Source organism: Entelurus aequoreus, linkage group LG09, assembly GCF_033978785.1.
Source record: "Entelurus aequoreus isolate RoL-2023_Sb linkage group LG09, RoL_Eaeq_v1.1, whole genome shotgun sequence".
Taxonomy (NCBI): domain Eukaryota; kingdom Metazoa; phylum Chordata; class Actinopteri; order Syngnathiformes; family Syngnathidae; genus Entelurus; species Entelurus aequoreus.
In genome coordinates, this window is record NC_084739.1 from 57,574,443 (window position 1) to 57,596,058 (window position 21,616).

A 21,616-nucleotide genomic window follows, 5' to 3' on the forward strand; every position below is an offset into this window, starting at 1 on the left:
GTGTTTCCAATCATTTCTACAAGTCTTATTTTTTTGTGATAGAGTGATTGGAGCACAAAAAACATTCAAGAAGTTTGGTTCTTTTATGAATTTATTATGGGTCTACTCAAAATGTGACCAAATCTGCTGGGTCAAAAGTATACATACAGCAATGTTAATATTGTTCCTTGGCAAGTTTCACTGCAATAAGGCGCTTTTGGTTGCCATCCACAAGCTTCTGGCAAGCTTCTGGTTGAATTTTTGACCACTCCTCTTGACAAAATTGGTGAAAACATTAACATTGCTGTATGTATACTTTTGACCCAGCAGATTTGGTCACATTTTGAGTAGACCCATAATAAATTCATAAAAGAACCAAACTTCTTGAATGTTTTTTGTGACCAACAAGTATGTGCTCCTATCACTCTATCACAAAAAAATAACACTTGTAGAAATTACTGGAAACTCAAGACAGCTATGACATTATGTTCTTTACAAGTGTATTGATCGCAACTGTACATATATATATATATTTACACTACCGTTCAAAAGTTTGGGGTCACATTGAAATGTCCTTATTTTTGAAGGAAAAGCACTGTACTTTTCAATGAAGATAACTTTAAACTAGTCTTAACTTTAAAGAAATACACTCTATACATTGCTAATGTAGTAAATGACTATTCTAGCTCCAAATGTCTGGTTTTTGGTGCAATATCTACATAGGTGTATAGAGGCCCATTTCCAGCAACTATCATTCCAGTGTTTTAATGGTACAATATGTTTGCTCATTGGCTCAGAAGGCTAATTGATGATTAGAAAACCCTTGTGCAATCATGTTCACACATCTGAAAACAGTTTAGCTCGTTACAGAAGCTACAAAACTGACCTTCCTTTGAGCAGATTGAGTTTCTGGAGCATCACATTTGTGGGGTCAATTAAATGCTCAAAATGGCCAGAAAAAGAGAACTTTCATCTGAAACTCGACAGTCTATTCTTGTTCTTAGAAATGAAGGCTATTCCACAAAATTGTTTGGGTGACCCCAAACTTTTGAACGGTAGTATATATATATATATATGTATATTAATGTCATAATCACGCGTTGACTATAAGTTCTTTTAACGGCGCTAATATTTTTTACGCGCATGCGTTCGGACTCCTTTTTGACTCTCCGTCCATTCCTTAGCGGGGGAGAAGGTAATGCCGTTAAGTTACTGTTTAGCCACAACAGGGGAAAAAGCGAACATAAATGCACAAAAGAAAATTGTATATTGTGGAAATCCCACATCCAAAGCCTTGGCAAGTTGTTCTACCGGCAAGAAAAAACAAATTTTTCTTTGATCGCCCTGAGACGACGTGAAAGCGTGCTGACGGGCTTCTACCCGCTTGCAGAGAGGACGAGCTTCACTTATGTGTTTGGATTACAGTTAAGTGCACTGAAAACATGAAATGTAGCTTGTTACACTGACTGATTGTGCAAGATGGAGTGAAAGCTGAGCAGAAAGGAAAGACTGAGGGAGAAAGTCTTTAATATTGTTTATTATTGTCACAACGTCAAAACACCCCTTCTCAAACAAATCACACACTTACGGCTTCACAATAATAGCGCTACGCGTCACATCTGGTCAAACTAACAAAAAAAAAAAGGGAAACAACGTCTTACATTACGATCTTGCTTTGTCATAGATGTTTTGTTATGCTATTCTGTGATATTTCTACCTCAATAAATGTTTTCTGGAAGATTGAAATGAAGTGTATATTATTTTATAACATGCTCTGGTTGATAGTCCGCAATTACAGAATGGTTATCAAGCTTAACATTACAATATATTAGTAAAAAAGATAAGTTTAGGACATGATCAAGCAGAGATATGAATACCATTAACTTGTACAACATGTAATGTACAGAATATCAGAAGCATTTGTTCGGGTATAAATATCACATTTTACATTATCAAACATCTTTGACAATCAATTCACATTATGTGTTATTAATGTGTCAAACTCGAATCTAAACATGGAAGTGGAGCTCCTCCTCCGAATGCAAGTGGTCCTACAGCAGGTATACCAATTCTGCATTCCTACAAAGTATGGCAAGACACCAGCGCACTGCAGGTATTTTTTTTCTCATTAAAAGTGTTTATGTCCTTTTTGTCTTGAGCTGTTAAAAAATGCATAATGTTTAAAACAATAATAATTAAATTAATCTAATTGTCCAGCCATGGTAAAAAAATAAAAAATTGAAAAATATCTATCTAAGATACACTTACCACAATTAATTTAGAGTTAACCAAGAACAAAGTGATTAATTGCTATTAAATATTTTTAATCGTTTGACAGCCGTTCTTATAAATATATATATATATATATATATATATATATATATATATATATATATATATATATATATATATATATATATATATATATATATATATATATATATATATATATATATATATATATATATTATATATATATATATATATATATATATATATATATATATATATATATATATATATTAGGGCTGTGAATCTTTGGGTGTCCCACGATTCGATTCAATATCGATTCTTGGGGTCACGATTCGATTCAAAATCGATTTTTTTTTTTCAATTCAACGCGATTCTCGATTTAAAAAATATTTTTTTCCCGATTCAAAACGATTCTCTATTAATTCAATACATTGGATTTCAGCAGGATCTACCCCAGTCTGCTGACATGCAAGCAGAGTAGTACATTTTTGTAAAAAGCTTTTATAATTGTAAAGGACAATGTTTTATCAACTGATTGCAATAATGTAAATTTGTTTTAACTATTAAATGAACCAAAAATATGACTTATTTTATCTTTGTGAAAATATTGGACACAGTGTGTTGTCAAGCTTATGAGATGCGATGCAAGTGTAAGCCACTGTGACACTATTGTTCTTTTTTTTTTTTATAAATGTCTAATGATAATGTCAATGAGGGATTTTTAATCACTGCTAAGTTGAAATTGTAACTAATATTGATACTGTTGTTGATAATATTCATTTTTGTTTCACTACTTTTGGATTGTTCTGTGTCGTGTTTGTGTCTCCTCTCAATTGCTCTGTTTATTGCAGTGTTGCTGGGTTGGGTTTGGTTTTGGAATTGGATTGCATTGTTATGGTATTGCTGTGTATTGTTTTGTTGGATTGATTAATTTTTAAAAAATTAAAAAATTTAAATGTTTTTTTTTTAAATAAATAAATAAAAATAGATTTTTTTTAAATGAGAATCGATTCTGAATCGCACAACATGGGAATCACGATTCTAATTCGAATCAATGTTTTCCCACACCCTTTATATATATATATATATATATATATATATATATATATATATATATATATATATATATATATATATATATATATATATATATATATATATATATATATATATATATATATATATATATATATATATATATATATATATATATATTTATGTATGTATATATATATATATATATATATATATATATATATATATATATATATATATATATATATATATATATATATATATATAATATACATAATATATACACAAACATATATACACACATACAAATATATACAATATGTATATATATATGTATATATCTATATATATGCATATATGTATATATATATATATATACATATATGTATATATGCACATATATATAGATGCATATATATAGATACATACACATGTGTATATATATGTATACACGTATATAAACATATATACACGTATATATGAATGCATATATAAAATTATATGTATGTACAGTATATAACCATACATATACGTATACATACATATATATTTATGAATATGTATATATATATATATATATATATATATATATATATATATATATATATATATATATATATATATATATATATATATATATATATATATATATATATATATATATATATATATATATATATATATATTACGTGGATCTTAGTAGATCAGGCTGATGATATATTCATAAAAGTCATGAACAAAAATGTCCAACAAAAGCTAATAAACCAAGACAAAGTACTGTGTATCAAAGTCTCTGCATTACTGCATTACAGTATTTATAAAGTTTCACCATTGGTGTGAGTGATGAGATTTAAGGGTGTTACAATTAAAACGTGCTTAAACTAACTGCAAGAAAAAAAAGAAAAAAAAACCTTCCACAAGACTCAAGCAAAGGAAAATAAAAGTTTATTCCAATTAGCTGTATGTATTTATGCAAAGCAAAACACTACGCTAAGAAAACCATGTAGCTTAGTTCAATCAATCAATCAATCAATGTTTATTTATATAGCCCTAAATCAGTTACCAACTAACTCAACCAGAGGAGCTGCAGCTGACAACATGTGTGAAGTTGGCTCCCCCATGAGGCTTAAGAGAAGCATTCTCTTAAAGAGACAGTACATGTGCTCATGTCCTAATAGAAGCATTCTCTTAAAGAGACAGTACATGTGCTCATGTCCTAATACAGGGGTCGGCAGCCCGCGGCTCCGGAGCCGCATGCGGCTCCTTGACCACTCTGATGCGGCTCAGCTACATGCATGCCGACCCCCTCGATTTTCCCAGGAGACTTATGGATGTCAGTGTCTCTCATAGACTACTCCCAGGGAAAAATAATCCTATTAACACTCTAATTACTATATAAAGGGCGTGCCCTAATTGCACTGCAGTAATTGTCCTCTATAGCATTTACTTATAGCGTGCCAGGCCAGCCACATGTTGTATGTTGTTATTACTTGTTCACACAGGAGACAGCAAAGCATAGTTATTCATCAGCCACACAGCTTACACTGACGGTAGCCGTATCAAACAACTTCAACATTGTTACGTTACAAATATGCGCCACACTGTGAACCCACACCAAAAAAGAATGAAAAACACATTTCTGGAGAACATCCCACTGTAACACAACATAAACACAACACAACCATTACCCAGAATCCCATGCAGTCCTAACTCTTCCGGTCTACATTATACACCCCGCTACCACCAAATCCCCCCACACATCAACCCCCCCCCCCCCCCCCCCCCCTCCCCTCTTCGTGGTTGGTTGAGCGGAAGAGTTAGGGCTGCATGGGATTCTGGGTATTGGTACCGTCAGTGTAAGATGTGTGGCTGCTGACTTAGTAGCCTTGCTGTCTCTTATGTGAGCAAGCTAAAGCTGCATTCCACTTGTGGCCGAGCAGGTACACTGATTGGGCAAACTGTAGAGGGCGCCAAATGCAGTGTCATCACACTCTGATATTCGGGAGTCTCCCGGGAAAAGTGAGAGGGTTGGCAAGTGTGACGCAAGCGACATTCATCCAAAACTCGCGGGCTGCACTAACATCAAATTCCCACATTAAAGTGCGTGCCGGTGCGTGTGTCTGAGACCCCTGGTTAACATAGCACAAAGCATGTAAGCTTTGTATGCGGTGTTTTTCATTTTAAATTTTAAAAACATTTTTGTGGCTCCCATTACTTTCTTTAATGTGTGAAACTTGCCAAAATGGCTCTTTGAGTGGTAAAGGTTGCCGACCCCTGTCCTAATAGAAGCATTTTCTTAAAGAGACAGTATATGTGCTCATGTCCTAAGACAGGAGTGTCAAAATCATTTTAGATACAACAGGATAATGCATACATGTATCATTTGTTTTCAAAATGGTTACAAAAAAGTGGGACCCCAAAAAATTTACGGTGGGACCCCATCTTTATGACTGATGGAGTATTGGTGCGTGCAAAACAACCTGGGGGCTGGTTCTAATACTAATCAAATATCATCCCGGGGGCTATAGATAATTCATTCGCAGACCTTGACTGTGACACCCCAGTCCTAGGAGAAGTATTCTCTTAAAGAGACAGTACATGTGCTCATGTTCTAACATACTGTAAGTATTCTCTTAAAGAGACAGTACATGTGCTCATGTCTTAACAGAAGTATTCTCTTACAGCAAGGATGTCCAAAGTGCGGCCCGGTGGCCATTTGCGGTCCGCAGGTCATTTTTTAATGGCCCCACGGCCCATTTTAAAATACGATTAAAAAAATTAAAAACATAAAAAGTGGTATGAAAGACCAAACAGGTGAAATGTAACAAGAAAATGTTGCAATGTTTACTCTAATAACACAAAGCTGCCATGCAGGCTGTTTCTTTCTTTAAAAAAAAATAATGAATGAAAATCAATGTTATTATGAATTATTGACCTATCCAAGGCTCCAATTACGTCACATTAAATATTGCACTTTGAGATATTTTGGGGGGAAAATGTTGCATATTTTGTGTTTGCCATATAAAAAATGTAGCTGTTTTTTTTTTTTTTAAAGAAGGGCCTAAAACAAACAAACAAAAACATAAACAAAAATACAACTTATAATTGACGGATAGATCTGAAGTTGATCTCGAGATTATTATGTTAAAAGTAAACAGTAAAAACATTTTTATAATTTATTTTTTAACACTTTAATGAGTAGGACCCTTTTGGTTCCCCAATCATTTTTGTGTGATTTGTTTTTAAGTGTCATCGCTCAAAAAATAATAATGAATTAAAATCAATGGTGTTATGAGTTATTGACCTTTTTAAGGCTCCAATTATTATATAATCTCTAATATTCGACTTAAAAATGTTATTGGGTGAAAATATTGCATATTTTGTGTTTTTTCCATTAAAAAAACAGGGTTTTCTTTGACAAAAAGAATATACGACTTAAATCTTTAAAAACATTATATTGACAGACAGACCTAATGTTGATCTATGGATTTAAAACTTGAATAATAATAAAAATAATAATACTGAATAATTACACATTTTTAATATTTTTTTTAACAAAACCCTTTGGGGTCCCTGGGATCAAGCCTGAGTGGAGGCCTAAATGTATATTTTTTATACATATATTGTATTGGTTTTTAAAATAAAAAAATATCAAAATGGCCCCCGCTTGCTTTGATTTTTCAGTGTGCGGCCCTCAGTGGAAAAAGTTTGGACACCCCTGTCTTAAAGAGACAGTACATGTGCTGATGTCTTAACAGAAGTATTCTCTTAAAGAGACAGTACATGTGCTCATGTCTTAAAGGCCTACTGAAACCCACTACTACCGACCACGCAGTCTGATAGTTTATATATCAATGATGAAATCTTAACATTGCAACACATGCCAATACGGCCGGGTTAACTTATAAAGTGCAATTTTAAATTTCCCGTGAAACTTCCGGTTGAAAACGTCAATGTATGATGACGTATGCGCGTGACGTCAATGGTATAAGCGGAAGTATTCGGACACCATTGTATCCAATACAAAAAGCTCTGTTTTCATCGCAAAATTCCACAGTATTCTGGACATCTGTGTTGGTGAATCTTTTGCAATTTGTTTAATGAACAATGGAGACTGCAAAGAAGAAAGCTGTAGGTGGGATCGGTGTATTAGCGGCTGGCTGCAGCAACACAACCAGGAGGACTTTGAGTTGGATAGCAGACGCGCTATCCGACGCTAGCCGCCGACCGCATCGATGATCGGGTGAAGTCCTTCGTCGCTCCGTCGATCGCTGGAACGCAGGTGAGCACGGGTGTTGATGAGCAGATGAGGGCTGGCTGGCGTAGGTGGAGCGCTAATGTTTTTAGCATAGCTCTGTGAGGTCCCGTAGCTAAGTTAGCTTCAATGGCGTCGTTAGCAACAGCATTGTTAAGCTTCGCCAGGCTGGAAAGGATTAACCGTGTAGTTACAGGTCCAGGGTTTAATAGTATTGTTGATGTTCTGTCTATCCTTCCAGTCAGGGGTTTATTTCTATTAATTCTATCTGCAGTTAAGCCCGATGCTATCACGTTAGCTCCATAGCTAAAGTGCTTCGCCGATGTATTGTCGTGGAGATAAATGTTACTGTGAATGTCCATTTCGCGTTCTCGACTCTCATTTTCAAGAGGATATAGTATCCGAGGTGGTTTAAAATACAAATCCGTGATCCACAATAGAAAAAGGAGAAAGTGTGGAATCCAATGAGCCAGCTTGTACCTAAGTTACGGTCAGAGCGAAAAAGATACGTCCTGCACTGCACTCTAGTCCTTCACTCTCACGTTCCTCATCCACGAATCTTTCATCCTCGCTCAAATTAATGGGGTAATCGTCGCTTTCTCGGTCCGAATCGCTCTCGCTGCTGGTGTAAACAATGGGGAAATGTGAGGAGCCTTTCAACTTGTGACGTCACGCTACTTCCGGTACAGGCAAGGCTTTTTTTATCAGCGACCAAAAGTTGCGAACTTTATCGTCGATGTTCTCTACTAAATCCTTTCAGCAAAAATATGGCAATATCGCGAGATGATCAAGTATGACACAGAATGGATCTGCTATCCCCGTTTAAATAAAAAACATTTCATTTCAGTAGGCCTTTAAAGAGGCAGTACATGTGCTCATGTCTTAACAGAAGTATTCTCTTAAAAAGACAGTACATGTGCTCATGTCTTAACAGAAGTATTCTCTTAAAGAGACAGTACATGTGCTCATGTCTTAACAGAAGTATTCTCTTAAAGAGACAGTACATGTGCTCATGTCTTAACAGAAGTATTCTCTTAAAGAGACATTGCATGTGCTCATGTCTTAACAGAAGTATTATCTTAAAGAGACAGTACATGTGCTCATGTCTTAAGAGATGCAACATAAAATAAAATGAAGCAACATCTTTAGATAATCTTCTGCTGATGATTATGCATGTACCTAAACTACCTAACTCCATACTCATCTACTACATTGCTTTTATATTTCAAAACATGTAAATTGTAATTAGCATTCTTATTTCTCTACCTGTGATGCCATCTTAGCCTTCAAGACCTTGTCCAAAGTTTCCAGGATGCTTGTCTTGTTGTTGCTGACATTGTAGGCTGCCAGCTTCAACAAGGAGTCAAAGTCCTCCTCTGAGTAGACGATATGTTTGGTGGCGAACGGCGAGTTGGCGGTGCTGATGTCTACTTGTCCGGCTTTTATTTCCTCCTCTGTCTCACGCCTCACACCTGTCAAGGCACAATGGAAACAATCATACAAAAATGATCAAACAATCCAATTGTATCTGTCAATCACACAACTAAAACATTTTTAGTTATACAACATTATACAATTGTAATGCTTCTGGGATTTCAACCTGTCCAGTTTGAAAGTATAGTCAAACTTGTGAGAAACGTAGTTTTATAATCTGGCTAAATTTGGGCCCTAAGGTAAGTTTTATTTTGAAACCCCACAGTTTACTTTTTTTTTACACATTTTTATTTATATAAAATTATTTTTAATACCTTTATATTCAAACTTGAATTTAATTTGATGACATGACATAAGTATTAAAACCAATTCGTAGGAAATAAATTGTTCAATAAATACTTTTTTAGTGCAAAATAAAAAATTTGACATAATTAACCCTGTGGGGACATTTTGATTATCTTCACACCCAACAGGACTTAAAATCTTTAGGTTTTTGAAAAGGACTTAAAAACATTTGTAATTCTTTTTTAACTATTTTTTTGCACATATTTATCAATAAACGTCAGTCCTAAACAAAAAATATCAATCATGTAATGTTTCTTATTTTAACCATTAACCCTTTGAAGGCCTTTTGATCAAATAATGTCACAGAATGAATTCACGGGAAATAAATTGTTCAATAATTAATATTTGTTAATGCAAAATAACAAATTCAACCTAATTTACTGGTCACTGTTGGAAAATACATTTTAATCTTAATGGCATTGTTTTACCTGGTTAAATAAAATATATTGATTGATTGATTGATTGATTGATTGATTGATTGATTGATTGATTGATTGATTGGAAGGGCATAAACATGTTGGATATTGTCTTTGTTTTTTTTAAGCTTAAATTTCCCAATAAAGTCCAGGGTTAAACAAGAAAACGAAACATGTAATGTTTATTTTATTTTATTTTATTTGGACCTTTTTCAAAGCATTTTGATCAGGTAATGTCGCAGGTTTAAAAAAGTAAAATAACTCATGTTATGCAAATGTTTTCTAATTGAGAACTGTGACACCATTTGATGAAAAAGCAATCTAGCAATGAGTTATGTAATACATGTACTAATTTAATACATATTTACTGTACCTATTTATACAATCTGGCCACGTTTTTTTAATAATTCACCACAAATTCAATTCATTTTGTTTTAAGTTCTTACAAATTGTAAAAGTTATTACAAAATGCGGGGCCCACATATTTTTGGAAAATAAATTTAACAATTTGGTGTCACGGCGTGGGCTCGAACCTGCTTTTCTCCGGCAGCTGGGTCTGCCAGCACCTCCGTTGGCAGCGCGCCAAGACACGCCCCTGGCCACGTCACGCCCACATGCCGGCAAGGCTGTGGGCGATCAGCAATCTGCACACCTGTGACTGATGAGGGTGAGCTGTATAAAGACCAGTGCACCCAAGGATCCTGGCCGGAACTTAACCATTTGTTACCCTAGTAGGCATCCCTTGTCTGGCTTCTATCCTGCGTACTCGCTCTCCCCCTGTGACTTCCTTGTTTCCGTGTCTGATGCTTCCACAGTGCTTTCTCGAGTTCTCCAGTGATCCCCTGTTGTTCCCCTCTGGATTCTGGACTGCCTCCCTTCATCCTCGACCTCCGCTTGGACACGGACCCCTTGACGCCTCTCTCAGCCCCACGGACCTCCCGCTTGTCTCAAAGACCTTCTTCTGCTTAGCCCCTTTGGACTTGTTTCCTTCCTCATCCAACAAACAGGTAATACTCAACAGCTAATCATTCATACACATAGACTCCCACCATACACCCCTTTTGTATTAGTCACACTCCATTCTCTTGTTTAGCATATATATATATATATATATATATATATATATATATATATATATATATATTTAGTATTGTATATTCTGTGTGGAGTTTGCATGTTCTCCCCGTGACTGCGTGGGTTCCCTCCGGGTACTCCGGCTTCCTCCCACCTCCAAAGACATGCACCTGGGGATAGGTTGATTGGCAATACTAAAATTGGCCCTAGTGTGTGATTGTGAGTGTAAATGTTGTCTGTCTATCTGTGTTGGCCCTGCGATGAGGTGGCGACTTGTCCAGGGTGTACCCCGCCTTCCGCCCGATTGTAGCTGAGATAGGCTCCAGCGCCCCCCGCGACCCCGAAGGGAATAAGCGGTAGAAAATGGATGGATGGATGGATTATTATATATATTGTACATATATACAACATCACCCCCTTGTGGAACTGTGCTGTCACTACTCCCCCTGTATACATAACATTTGGTGCAGGATGTAAATCAGGGGTCACCAACGCGGTGCCCGCGGGCACCGAGTCGCCCGTAAGGACAAGATGAGTCGCCCGCTGGCCTGTTCTAAAAAAAAAAATGTTTTTAAAAAAAAAATTTTTTTAAAGTTTTTATTTATTTATTTATTTATTTATTTTTAATTAAATTGACATAGAAAAAACACAAGATACACTTTCAATCAGTGCATCAACCCAAACTGGTTTGCCGTCCCAGACAAAATCGAAGACCCTCCGCTCATAAATCTTAAAAAAGTTTTGTGATGAGCTGGTAATGACAAAAACAAATAAATAAATTGAGGAATAAATAACGAGTTGGCAATAGACATTTTACCATACAAGGTTAAGGATTTCCCTTTCCATAATTGCATAATTTTGTCCAGCTTTCTTAGTCGATTATCATAATTTACTGAGCCTAGATCTTCCAGATTCTCTCGGACAACAACACCAAGTATGTTAACTGGTCCATCTGTCCACAAAACAGGCACTATTTATTGATTTGTCAAAAGCATTTGACACAGTAGACCACAGTCTGTTAATTCAAGCCCTTCATCACGTTGGATTATCTAAAAATGCAGCTGCTTGGTTCACAGACTATCTCTCCAGCAGAACACAACGTGTACAGGTGGCTGGGACCACCTCTTCATTACTGGACATTACCAAAGGCGTTCCACAAGGCTCAGTGCTGGGGCCCATTTTATTTTCTATCTACATAAATAATCTTTGTAATTATTTGTCAAATGCAATGTACCATTTTTATGCAGACGACACCATTATTTATTGCTGTTCAACCTCCATCACTCAGGCTTTTGAGTTTTTACAAGCTGCTTTTGATGTCATCCAGGCTCGCTTATTTGATCTTAAATTGGTTTTAAATACAGATAAAAGCAAGGTAATGGTTTTGTCTCATTCAAGGGTGCTACTGGAAAATATTCCAAATATTGTAACATCAAATGGAAACCCTATAGAGCAGGTCTTAAATTACAAGTACTTGGGTTTTACTCTTGATCAGGAGCTTTCATTTAAAGCCCATATTAACAACTTGGTCTCTAAGCTTAGGGTAAAGCTTGGTTTCTTTTTTAGAAATAAAAACTGCTTCTCTCTTAAAGTCAGAAAGAAATTGGCGACAGCAACTATCTTGCCTGTAATTGATTACGGAGACGTGCTTTATTTGAGTGCTTCATCTAAATGCCTCCAGTCCTTGGACACTGTTTTTCATTCAGCACTAAGATTTGTTACTGGCTGTCGTAGTCTCACCCACCATTGTCAACTGTATATGAAGTCAGACTTATCTTCATTGAGTGCACGCAGATACACACATTGGCTGACTATCATTTATAAGGCTCTTTTAGGTTTAATACCTCCATACTTGTGTACTCTGTTACAAAGAAAAAACAGCTCTTATGCGTTACGTTCTAACAATTTGTATGTTTTAACTGTTCCTCATGTACGGACTGAATTTGGCAAAAGAGCTTTTGGCATTGCTGCCCCTTTGGCATGGAATGCATTGCAGACGAAACTGAAACTTACAGAACTACTTCCATTTGGAGCCTTCCGTTCTGTCCTGAGGGACAAACAGCGAGAGACGTTTGCACAGTGCCTGTGTTTTTAAATATGTAAATCTCTGTTGTTTTACAGTTCTCTTATGTATTTTAAAATGTATGTCTTAATGTATTATTTTTGAAACTGCTCTGTGACATGTGCTGTTGACCTCTTGGCCAGGTCACCCTTGTGAAAGAGATCTTGATCTCAATGGGTTTTCTTATCTGGTTAAATAAAGGTTCTATTTGCATTCCATTCGAAAGGATGTTCCCTTTAGATTTCCGATCCTTAACATTTTACATTTATCATAATTAAGCTTAAGGCCAAATTGCTGTGAAAATATGTCCAAAAGATTAAGAAGGTTCCGCAAACAATGAGGAAAAATCTTATCTTTGTGAACCAGCCTTTTCTGACATGAACTTCATCAAGAACAAACACAGAACACGCCTCACTGATGCACATCTGCAAGACTCACTCAGAGTTGCAGTGTCAAGTTACACACCAGAGTACAACACACTAGTTAACAGCATGCAATGCCAGGCTTCCCACTAACTGACAAAGAAACAAATAACAGAGTTGGTGTCCAGTTCAAAGTGTGACATGATTTAAAAATTTGAGAGTTGACTTTTGTATTTTACATGAGGAATTATTTGTACAAACATGGTGCAAAGTAATTCATGATTTGTTAAAAAATGTTAGTGGCTAGCTAGTTAAAATGGGATATTGTGATTTCACAAGACTGTCTTAGAAGTGATCATTTGAAAATGTTCAATTTGAAAAATGTGCATTTAGAGAAAATATAAAAATAGAGAAATCATAGAGAAATCATTAAGATGATCAGTGTTTCCACAAAGATAAATATCATTAATTATTATTAATAACATAGAGTTAAAGGTAAATTGAGCAAATTGGCTATTTCTGGCAATTTATTTAAGTGTGTATCAAACTGGTAGCCCTTCGCATTAATCAGTACCCAAGAAGTAGCTCTTGGTTTCAAAAAGGTTGGTGACCCCTGATGTAAATAAACCATCAATTTTGATGCCTCAATTAGAAAAACTATAAGAGGAACACACACATTTGAAATTAATCAATTTAAAGAATCTAGCAGAATGTTTCATTGGTCAAATATAAATCAAATGTAACTTCATTGATTATTTAGCTTGCAATCACAATCTCCATTATAATCAATTAACTTACATTTACTTTAAGGTTGACTAACACCCTAATAAATTCTGAATATTAATTCTAATGAAAATGAAATGTTTCATGTTCCTCTGATGTTTTTCTATTCAATATTTTCTATTCGATGATTCATTACAAAATGCTCTAAATTTTGCATAATCTTCAAAAAAAAAAGTCTAGAACCCCATTTTGTAATGTTGCAAGTTATTACTAAATACGTCAAAGTTTACAACAAAATGCCTTAAGAATTGTATTACAAAATGTGGTGTTATTACACACGAAGTGAAAATATATCACATGGGCAGTAACAAGCTACAAGTAGCTAAACTATGTAGCTTAACTACCTATTCCAGTAGCTTGGCGGTATTTTAGCTACTTTTTTAACAAGTATTTTTTCCTGTTGCTTAGCTACTTTTAGACCCATGTAGCTAGGTAGCTAACATCAAAGCTACAAGCTACAAAGAGAGAAAATAGACTGCGATTCCAGGCCCCTCCCCCAAAAAACTGAGAAAATACAATGACCTGGATAAATGAAAACATCCATACATACGGACAAAATCCATGATGATTGGCTGGTGTTAGTATGATGAGTCACAATTGGCTAAGGTTAGGGTGAAACATTACGGACTGGCCAATCAGAGGCAAGATCATCGAAACTAGGAAGCAAATTTATAACAGACACGCACTCATGTCACAAGACGAGGGACTCGGAGACAGAGAGGCGCTTCAAGCTGACCACTCAAAAAAAAAAAAAAAAACATACTTGAAATCGACAGAGAAATTCTCCTCCGCAGATTAGATGTTTCCTTTAGTGATGAAGATGACGTGCAGGAAACCCACAATAATGTGTGACCTTGGCCATTTTATTACAAATGTATGCGTTTCGGTGCCAAAAATGTTTTTAGTTGTTTACTCTGTTAAACCAAAATCATAACTGTTCTTTTCATCTAAGATGTGGAACACAAATCTAGGAACACACAGCTGAGTTAAGTTCATAAAAAGTTTTACTGCACATAAACATTACCAACTGTTCCCAAACAACACACACGTCATTGTGTTTGTCAAGCTATAGATAGAAGCTGTTTTTTATTGTAGGTAGAGAAAATTCATAACATTATAGGGGTGTGCCAAAGAAAAGGCAAACTAAATAAATACAAACAGTAGGGTGCGGGGACCCAGGGGCGCCGAAAAGGGGGGGTAAAGGAGACGGATTCTAGGGGCCCATGATGGAGGGGGGCCCAGAGAGGCCCCTAATGATGATGAAATTATAATACAAGGGGCCCTGTAAAGATTATTTTCATGGGGCCCAAAATCCCTAGCGGCGCCCCTGCGGGGACCCCAGCTAAATGACAGATAGTTAATAGTAAAGGACCCATATTGGGTTCATTTGTACACTCTCAGTTACATTAACATTGATATTATACATGTGGGCCCATGCCGTTAAATTTAGCAGGCTACTTTTGCCATGTAGCTTGTAGTGTAGCTTGCTCCAATTCTCCGGGGATAGCTTGACATTTGGTTCCATTTCACCAATTAAACGGAGCCTTGCAGTCACATGACTCTGTTTGACCAATCCAACATAAGCACAAGTAACGCTTGGGACTGTTTACGCTCAAAAATCACAAAGCTGAAATATATCTGTATTTTTTAAGGATGTGATAAAATAAAAACCTACTTGTTTAATAAGTGTCAAAATGTTCCCAAAGAAGATACTTTAATAACGTGACATGACGCCAGCACATCAAGGCTGTTTGAACTGGTGAACAGAAACCTCCTAAAACAATTGACTAAAATAGCGATCTTTTTGTATGTTGATGTTCATAATAACCACAGTTGTCATTTAAACATAATAAAAACATTAGCAACATCACCAAATAGCAGTTGAAAGTACTTATCTGTTTGATCCGGAGCTTAAAAGTTACTAGCGCTAGCTTATTAGCATGTAGCATTTGTGGTGGAAGGTCCGAATCTTAAACAGCAACAAAAGTGAATTTAGTACAAAAGTTTTATTTACCCATAATCAAATGGTACAAGGTTGGATTGAATTGTCATGCAAACAGACAACGTCCTCCGGAGACGTTGGATGAATCGAGAATCATGCGAATCATACATAGACTTGGTCTATTTGGCCATTCATGTGTTTCCCTCGTGTGTCAAGGTCCCGTTGTTTTCGACCTGTTCTGCAACCTCCTTGAATCCTTTAGCCATAACAAACAATCAAAACATTTTGTAGAATGGTCAGGCCGACCATAAATTCAACTCTAACCCACATATGCTCCTTCAATGGCACAGAATAGAAAAAAAAGAAACGAGCAGACATTCTTAATGCTTTTCGACCTCGCTCTCTTTTCGGACTTTGACATACACAAAATATGGTACAAAGGTCAGAAATTCCACCACACATTCTCTTGTTCTACCACATATCTAAACAAACTAAAATGATCATAATCGCCCCCTAGTGTACGAGAGGTACACTGCGTATGGCTAACAGTCGCATAAGAGATAAGAGCATGGAAACTAGAACTTCACATGTAGCTGTGACAGTAGAAGAAACGGAAATATTTGACAAATCTGACTAATTAAGTGCATAGAAACGTACTGACTGCAAAAAAGTGAAATTACGTCAGATATGGCAGCACAATTCTTAAATGATTACATTCAAACTAGTAAAAATAATTATCTCATGTGCTGTCATCTGTGTCAGTAGAAATATTCACATTGCTGCCTGTAGGAATTCTACTTCTAACTTGAGAAGTCATGCCACAGAAAATTGTTAATGATTTTTGTGTTTTACACACACACACACACACACACACACACACACACACACACACACACACACACACACACTCACACACTACATTTGTAGTCGGAGAACCATTGAAAAAGTAAATAGCTACTAAATAAATCAGAAGTTACTCACAAGTTACTCAACATTTGAGTAACTTTTTCACAGAATACTTACTTACTTTTACTCAAGTAACTATTTTGAAGTCTACTTTTTTACTTTCACATGAGTCACATTATTCTAAAGTTACGGTACTCTTACTTGAGTACAATTTATGAGTACTCTACACACCTCTGGAATCAGGAGAGAGGTCACAACGCCATTAGAAGTAAATGGGCTGTATGAGGACCACAATCCAGATCGGGACTACAGTAGGGAAAGGACTCATGTGGCCCCATTTCTGGGGCCATATGAGAAGGAAGAGGGGGTGTTAATCATTTTGCAACGCAGTCGGCTGAAAATGATGGAAAGCGCCACAGCAATTGAAGCTGTGGTCAAAGTTGGAGTTTTCACAAAACACATTCTAAGATATTCAACACTCTACTGTTATTAGTTGGCTAAAGTGGATAGTGCACCCCCCAATTTGTCACGGTTCATGTGTCAGGTAAATCATGACGAATGGGGCCATATGAATCTCTTTAATTTTCCTGAGGGAACTCTCCTGAAGGAATCAATAAAGTACTATCTATCTATTTATCTATCTATCTATCTATCTATCTATCTATCTATCTATCTATCTATCTATCTATCTATCTATCTATCTATCTATCTATCTATCTATCTATCTATCTATCTGCGCCATTGTGCAGGGAGGAACAAAGGGAGCTTATAAATTGATCTCCAGCAAAACATTTATGTGCATTTTTATGTCCAACGTGTCAGAAACCGATTCTGCGAGGTTGGCATGACATCTGCAAGTGTTGGCATTTACCACAAGTGCCACATTTTCCTTACAAATGACTGAAGGTTTTGAGTGTACGAAGTCTGAAAATGCTCTGAAGAACCTTCTGATGCCTACAGCATCTTCCAAAATGACCCGTTTGAGGTTGAGTCAGTGACGGTGTAGGGAGGCTAATGTTTGGAGGGTACATGTTAACCAGAGCTGCCCTGACTACAAAACATGTTTTACACTCTGGTCGCTCCATCAGATTGATTGATAATCAATTGATGACATATAATGTTGTGTATAGTTATTTACGTCGTTTCCATGCACTCACCTGGCTGTTTGAAATCCTTGAATGAAATATTGACGAGTGGGAAGAGAATCACTAGCGGTGCCTTTAGGTTCTTTTCATCCTCAAAGATGTAGACTTCTCTCGGAGGTTCTGCTTCCAGGCTTGCAAAATCAATATGGGGGAAGGCGATGTCATGGTCCTCACAGTAAGCAGCTGTCCGTTTTACTTCCTGTTTACATGAAAGTCACGTTAATAACCATCCAACATTCATGTTATTTTTTTACCACATTATTTGTTATTAGTGTGTAATGGTACATGTATTTGTAATTTGATTATTCATGTATGGAACCTTTGGTATAACAATTTTCCACACATTAAACATGAGTGACAGGAAATGTTTGTGGCGTCATGCGTCTACTGGGTAAACAAATACAGTCCAGTCTTTGTGAGTCAGTGGAGTCATGGCTCGTTATACTGGCAAGGACAGATCAGAGCTGGAAATTCCTCTTCTGTGGACAGGATGAGGGCAGTGTGTCACCATTATTCAGTAGAGATGGAAAACGAGACTAAAATCTGGAACTATTAATACTGAACTTCAAACAATAATACATTTTACTCCAAATAAAATAATCATTCATACTTTTCTAACTCTTACTTTACTGAAAAGGAACCTTGTAAACCAAGGGTACCAAAGTACAGCTTTGGGGCCATTTTCTTCCCACAGCTTGTTCTTTTATTAACCCTCAGCTTGTTCTAAAAATTGAATTAATTAATCACTCATGATAGATATTATTAAATATTACACTATTTTGCTTTGTCAGCTATATTACAGAGCGTAGATATTTGGACCTTTTGGACCTAGATTGGTTCTTGCATTATTAATGTACAAAATGTTGGTAACATCCTTCCGTTTTTATATTTACACTACAGTCTACCCTCCATTATGTTTGGAGTTGCTGTGGCAGAAGCCTTAGAACAGGGGTGTCAAACTCAAATACAGAGTGGGCCAAAATTTAAAACTGAACAAAGCCGCGGGCCAAGGTTGAACAAATTAACCTTTTAATAGGGACCCAAACAAGTTTTGCATTGAATATTGAACAAGCAAGGCTTATATAACTTTATAGTGACATGCAAAATCGAGTTTCAAATAATAATAATAATAATTAAAAAATATCAATGGCATATCAAATACAATTTAAATATCAATCAATCAATCAATGTTTATTTATATAGCCCTAAATCACAAGTGTCTCAAAGGGCTGCACAAGCCACAACGACATCCTCGGTACAGAGCCCACATACGGGCAAGGAAAAACTCACCCCAGTGGGACGTCGGTGAATGACTATGAGAAACCTTGGAGAGGACCGCATATGTGGGTAACCTCCCCCCCCCTCTAGGGGAGACCGAAAGCAATGGATGTCGAGTGGGTCTGACATAATATTGTGAAAGTCCAGTCCACAGTGGATCCAACACATCAGCGAGAGTCCAGTCCATATAGAAATTGAATGCCTCTTTTCTATTTGCAGCCTTCTGAGGTAAATATCAACATTAACTTTTTCCACAGGCTAATAAATTTGAAAATAAAATAACAATGATTAAACCAACCATTCAGGACTTTAAACTGCTCAGTTTGCAACACACTGATCTAATCTGATCAGAACAAATACCCAGAACCCTTTGCAGCAGTAACTCTTCCGGGACGCTACAAAATACACCAAACCTGTGGTTCTCCCACTGCCCCCGATGCTCGTCTCAGCTCCTGCCTGGAGGAGATAAAAGCATGGATGAGCCAAAACTTCCTGCAGCTGAATGGCTCAAAAACCAAAGCCATTCAAATTGGAACCCCTCAACAACTCTGCTCCTCCCCTATTATCTCAGTTTCACTCTCAGGCCACAACATTCCCATCTGTTACCAGCCTTAGGGTCAAGTTTTACCCCCAATTCTCTTTCAACAATCATGTCTCCAAATCCGCAAAACCTCCTCCTTTCCCCTCCGTAACATCTCCAAACCCCGTCTTTTCCCCTCCCTTACAGCTGCATCCTCCGCACCCTTCACTGGCTCCCCATCAGAGCACACATCGAATACAAGGTCCTCCTGCACACCCACCACTGTCTGCACCGTGATGACCCCACTTACCTCCTGCTAGACACCGACACCTATTTAATAATACCACCTTAACATTTGACAACCAAACAATTACACAAGGCGACTCGGTAAAGAATCTGGGTATTATCTTCAACCCAACTCTCTCATCTGAGTCACACATTAAGAGTGTTACTAAAACGGCCTTCTTTCATCTCCGTAATATCGCTAAATTTTGTTCCATTTTGTCCACCAGGGACGCTGAGATCATTATTCATGCATCCGTTACGTCTCGTCTCGATTACTGTAACGTATTATATTCGGGCCTCCCTATGTCTAGCATTAAAAGATTACAGTTGGTACAAAATGCGGCTGCTAGACTTTTGACAAGAACAAGAAAGTTTGATCATATTACGCTTATACTGGCTCACCTGCACTGGCTTCCTGTGCACTTAAGATGTGACTTTAAGGTTTTACTATCCATCCATCCATCCATTTTCTACCGCTTGTCCCTTTTGGGGTCGCGGGGGGCGCTGGAGCCTATCTCAGCTACAATCGGGCGGAAGGCGGGGTACACCCTGGACAAGTCGCCACCTCATCGCAGGGCCAACACAGATAGACAGACAACATTCACACTCACTTTCACACACTAGGGCCAATTTAGTGTTGCCAATCAACCTATCCCCAGGTGCATGTCTTTGGAGGTGGGAGGAAGCCGGAGTACCCGGAGGGAACCCACACAGTCACAGGGAGAACATGCAAACTCCACACAGAAAGATCCCGAGGCCGGGATTGAACTCACGACTACTCAGGACCTTCGTATTGTGAGGCAGACGCACTAACCCCTCTTCCACCGTGCTGCTAGTTACGTATAAAATACTTAACAGTCTAGCGCCATCCTATCTTGCTGATTGTATTGTACCATTTGTCCCGGCAAGAAATCTGCGTTCAAAGAACTCCGGCTTTTTAGTGATTCCCAGAGCCCAAGAACAGTCTGCGGGCTATAGAGCATTTTCTATACGGGCTCCAGTACTCTGGAATGCCCTCCCAGTAACAGTTAGAGATGCTACCTCCAAGGTTTCTCATTGTATCCCATTGGATTGAGTTTTTTCTTGCCCTGATGTGGGATCTGAGCCAAGGATGTCGTTGTGGCTTGTGCAGCCCTTTGAGACACTTGTGATTAAGGGCTATATAAATAAACTTTAATTGATTGATGATTTATTACCTCACTGACCTCCTCACACACCTCAACCAGAAACCGGTCAGGCCAACAGCACCGTCTGCTCGTGCCCAGGACACGACTCAAGTCAATGGGGGGTAGGGCTTTTGAAGCTGTTTGTGGAATGCCCTTCCTGACCACCTCAGGACTTAAGACTCACCTTTTTAGAGAAGCTTGCAGCTAATTGTATTCTGTAAATCGTGTAATGTTTTTATCCAATTTTTGTCTTTTGTTTTCCATCCATCTATCCATCCATCCATTTTCTACCGCTTGTCCCTTTGGGGGTCGTGGGAGGCGCTGGAGCCTATCTCAGCTGCCTTTTGTATTTTAATATATAGTTTTTTTCAGATTT

General features: G+C 37.2%; 1 protein-coding gene across 1 annotated transcript in view; it reads right to left on the reverse strand.

Moving 5' to 3' along the window:
• The window catches only part of LOC133657002 (cytosolic phospholipase A2 beta-like), a 121,272-nt gene that overhangs the window by 41,784 nt on the left and 57,872 nt on the right, over positions 1 to 21,616 (reverse strand). Inside the window, exons 23-24 of the mRNA XM_062057887.1 lie at positions 18,004 to 18,190; positions 8,789 to 8,994 (exon numbers count right to left, since the gene is read on the reverse strand). Of these exons, the coding sequence (XP_061913871.1) occupies positions 8,789 to 8,994; positions 18,004 to 18,190 (393 nt within the window). The remainder of the gene's footprint in view (positions 1 to 8,788; positions 8,995 to 18,003; positions 18,191 to 21,616) is intronic.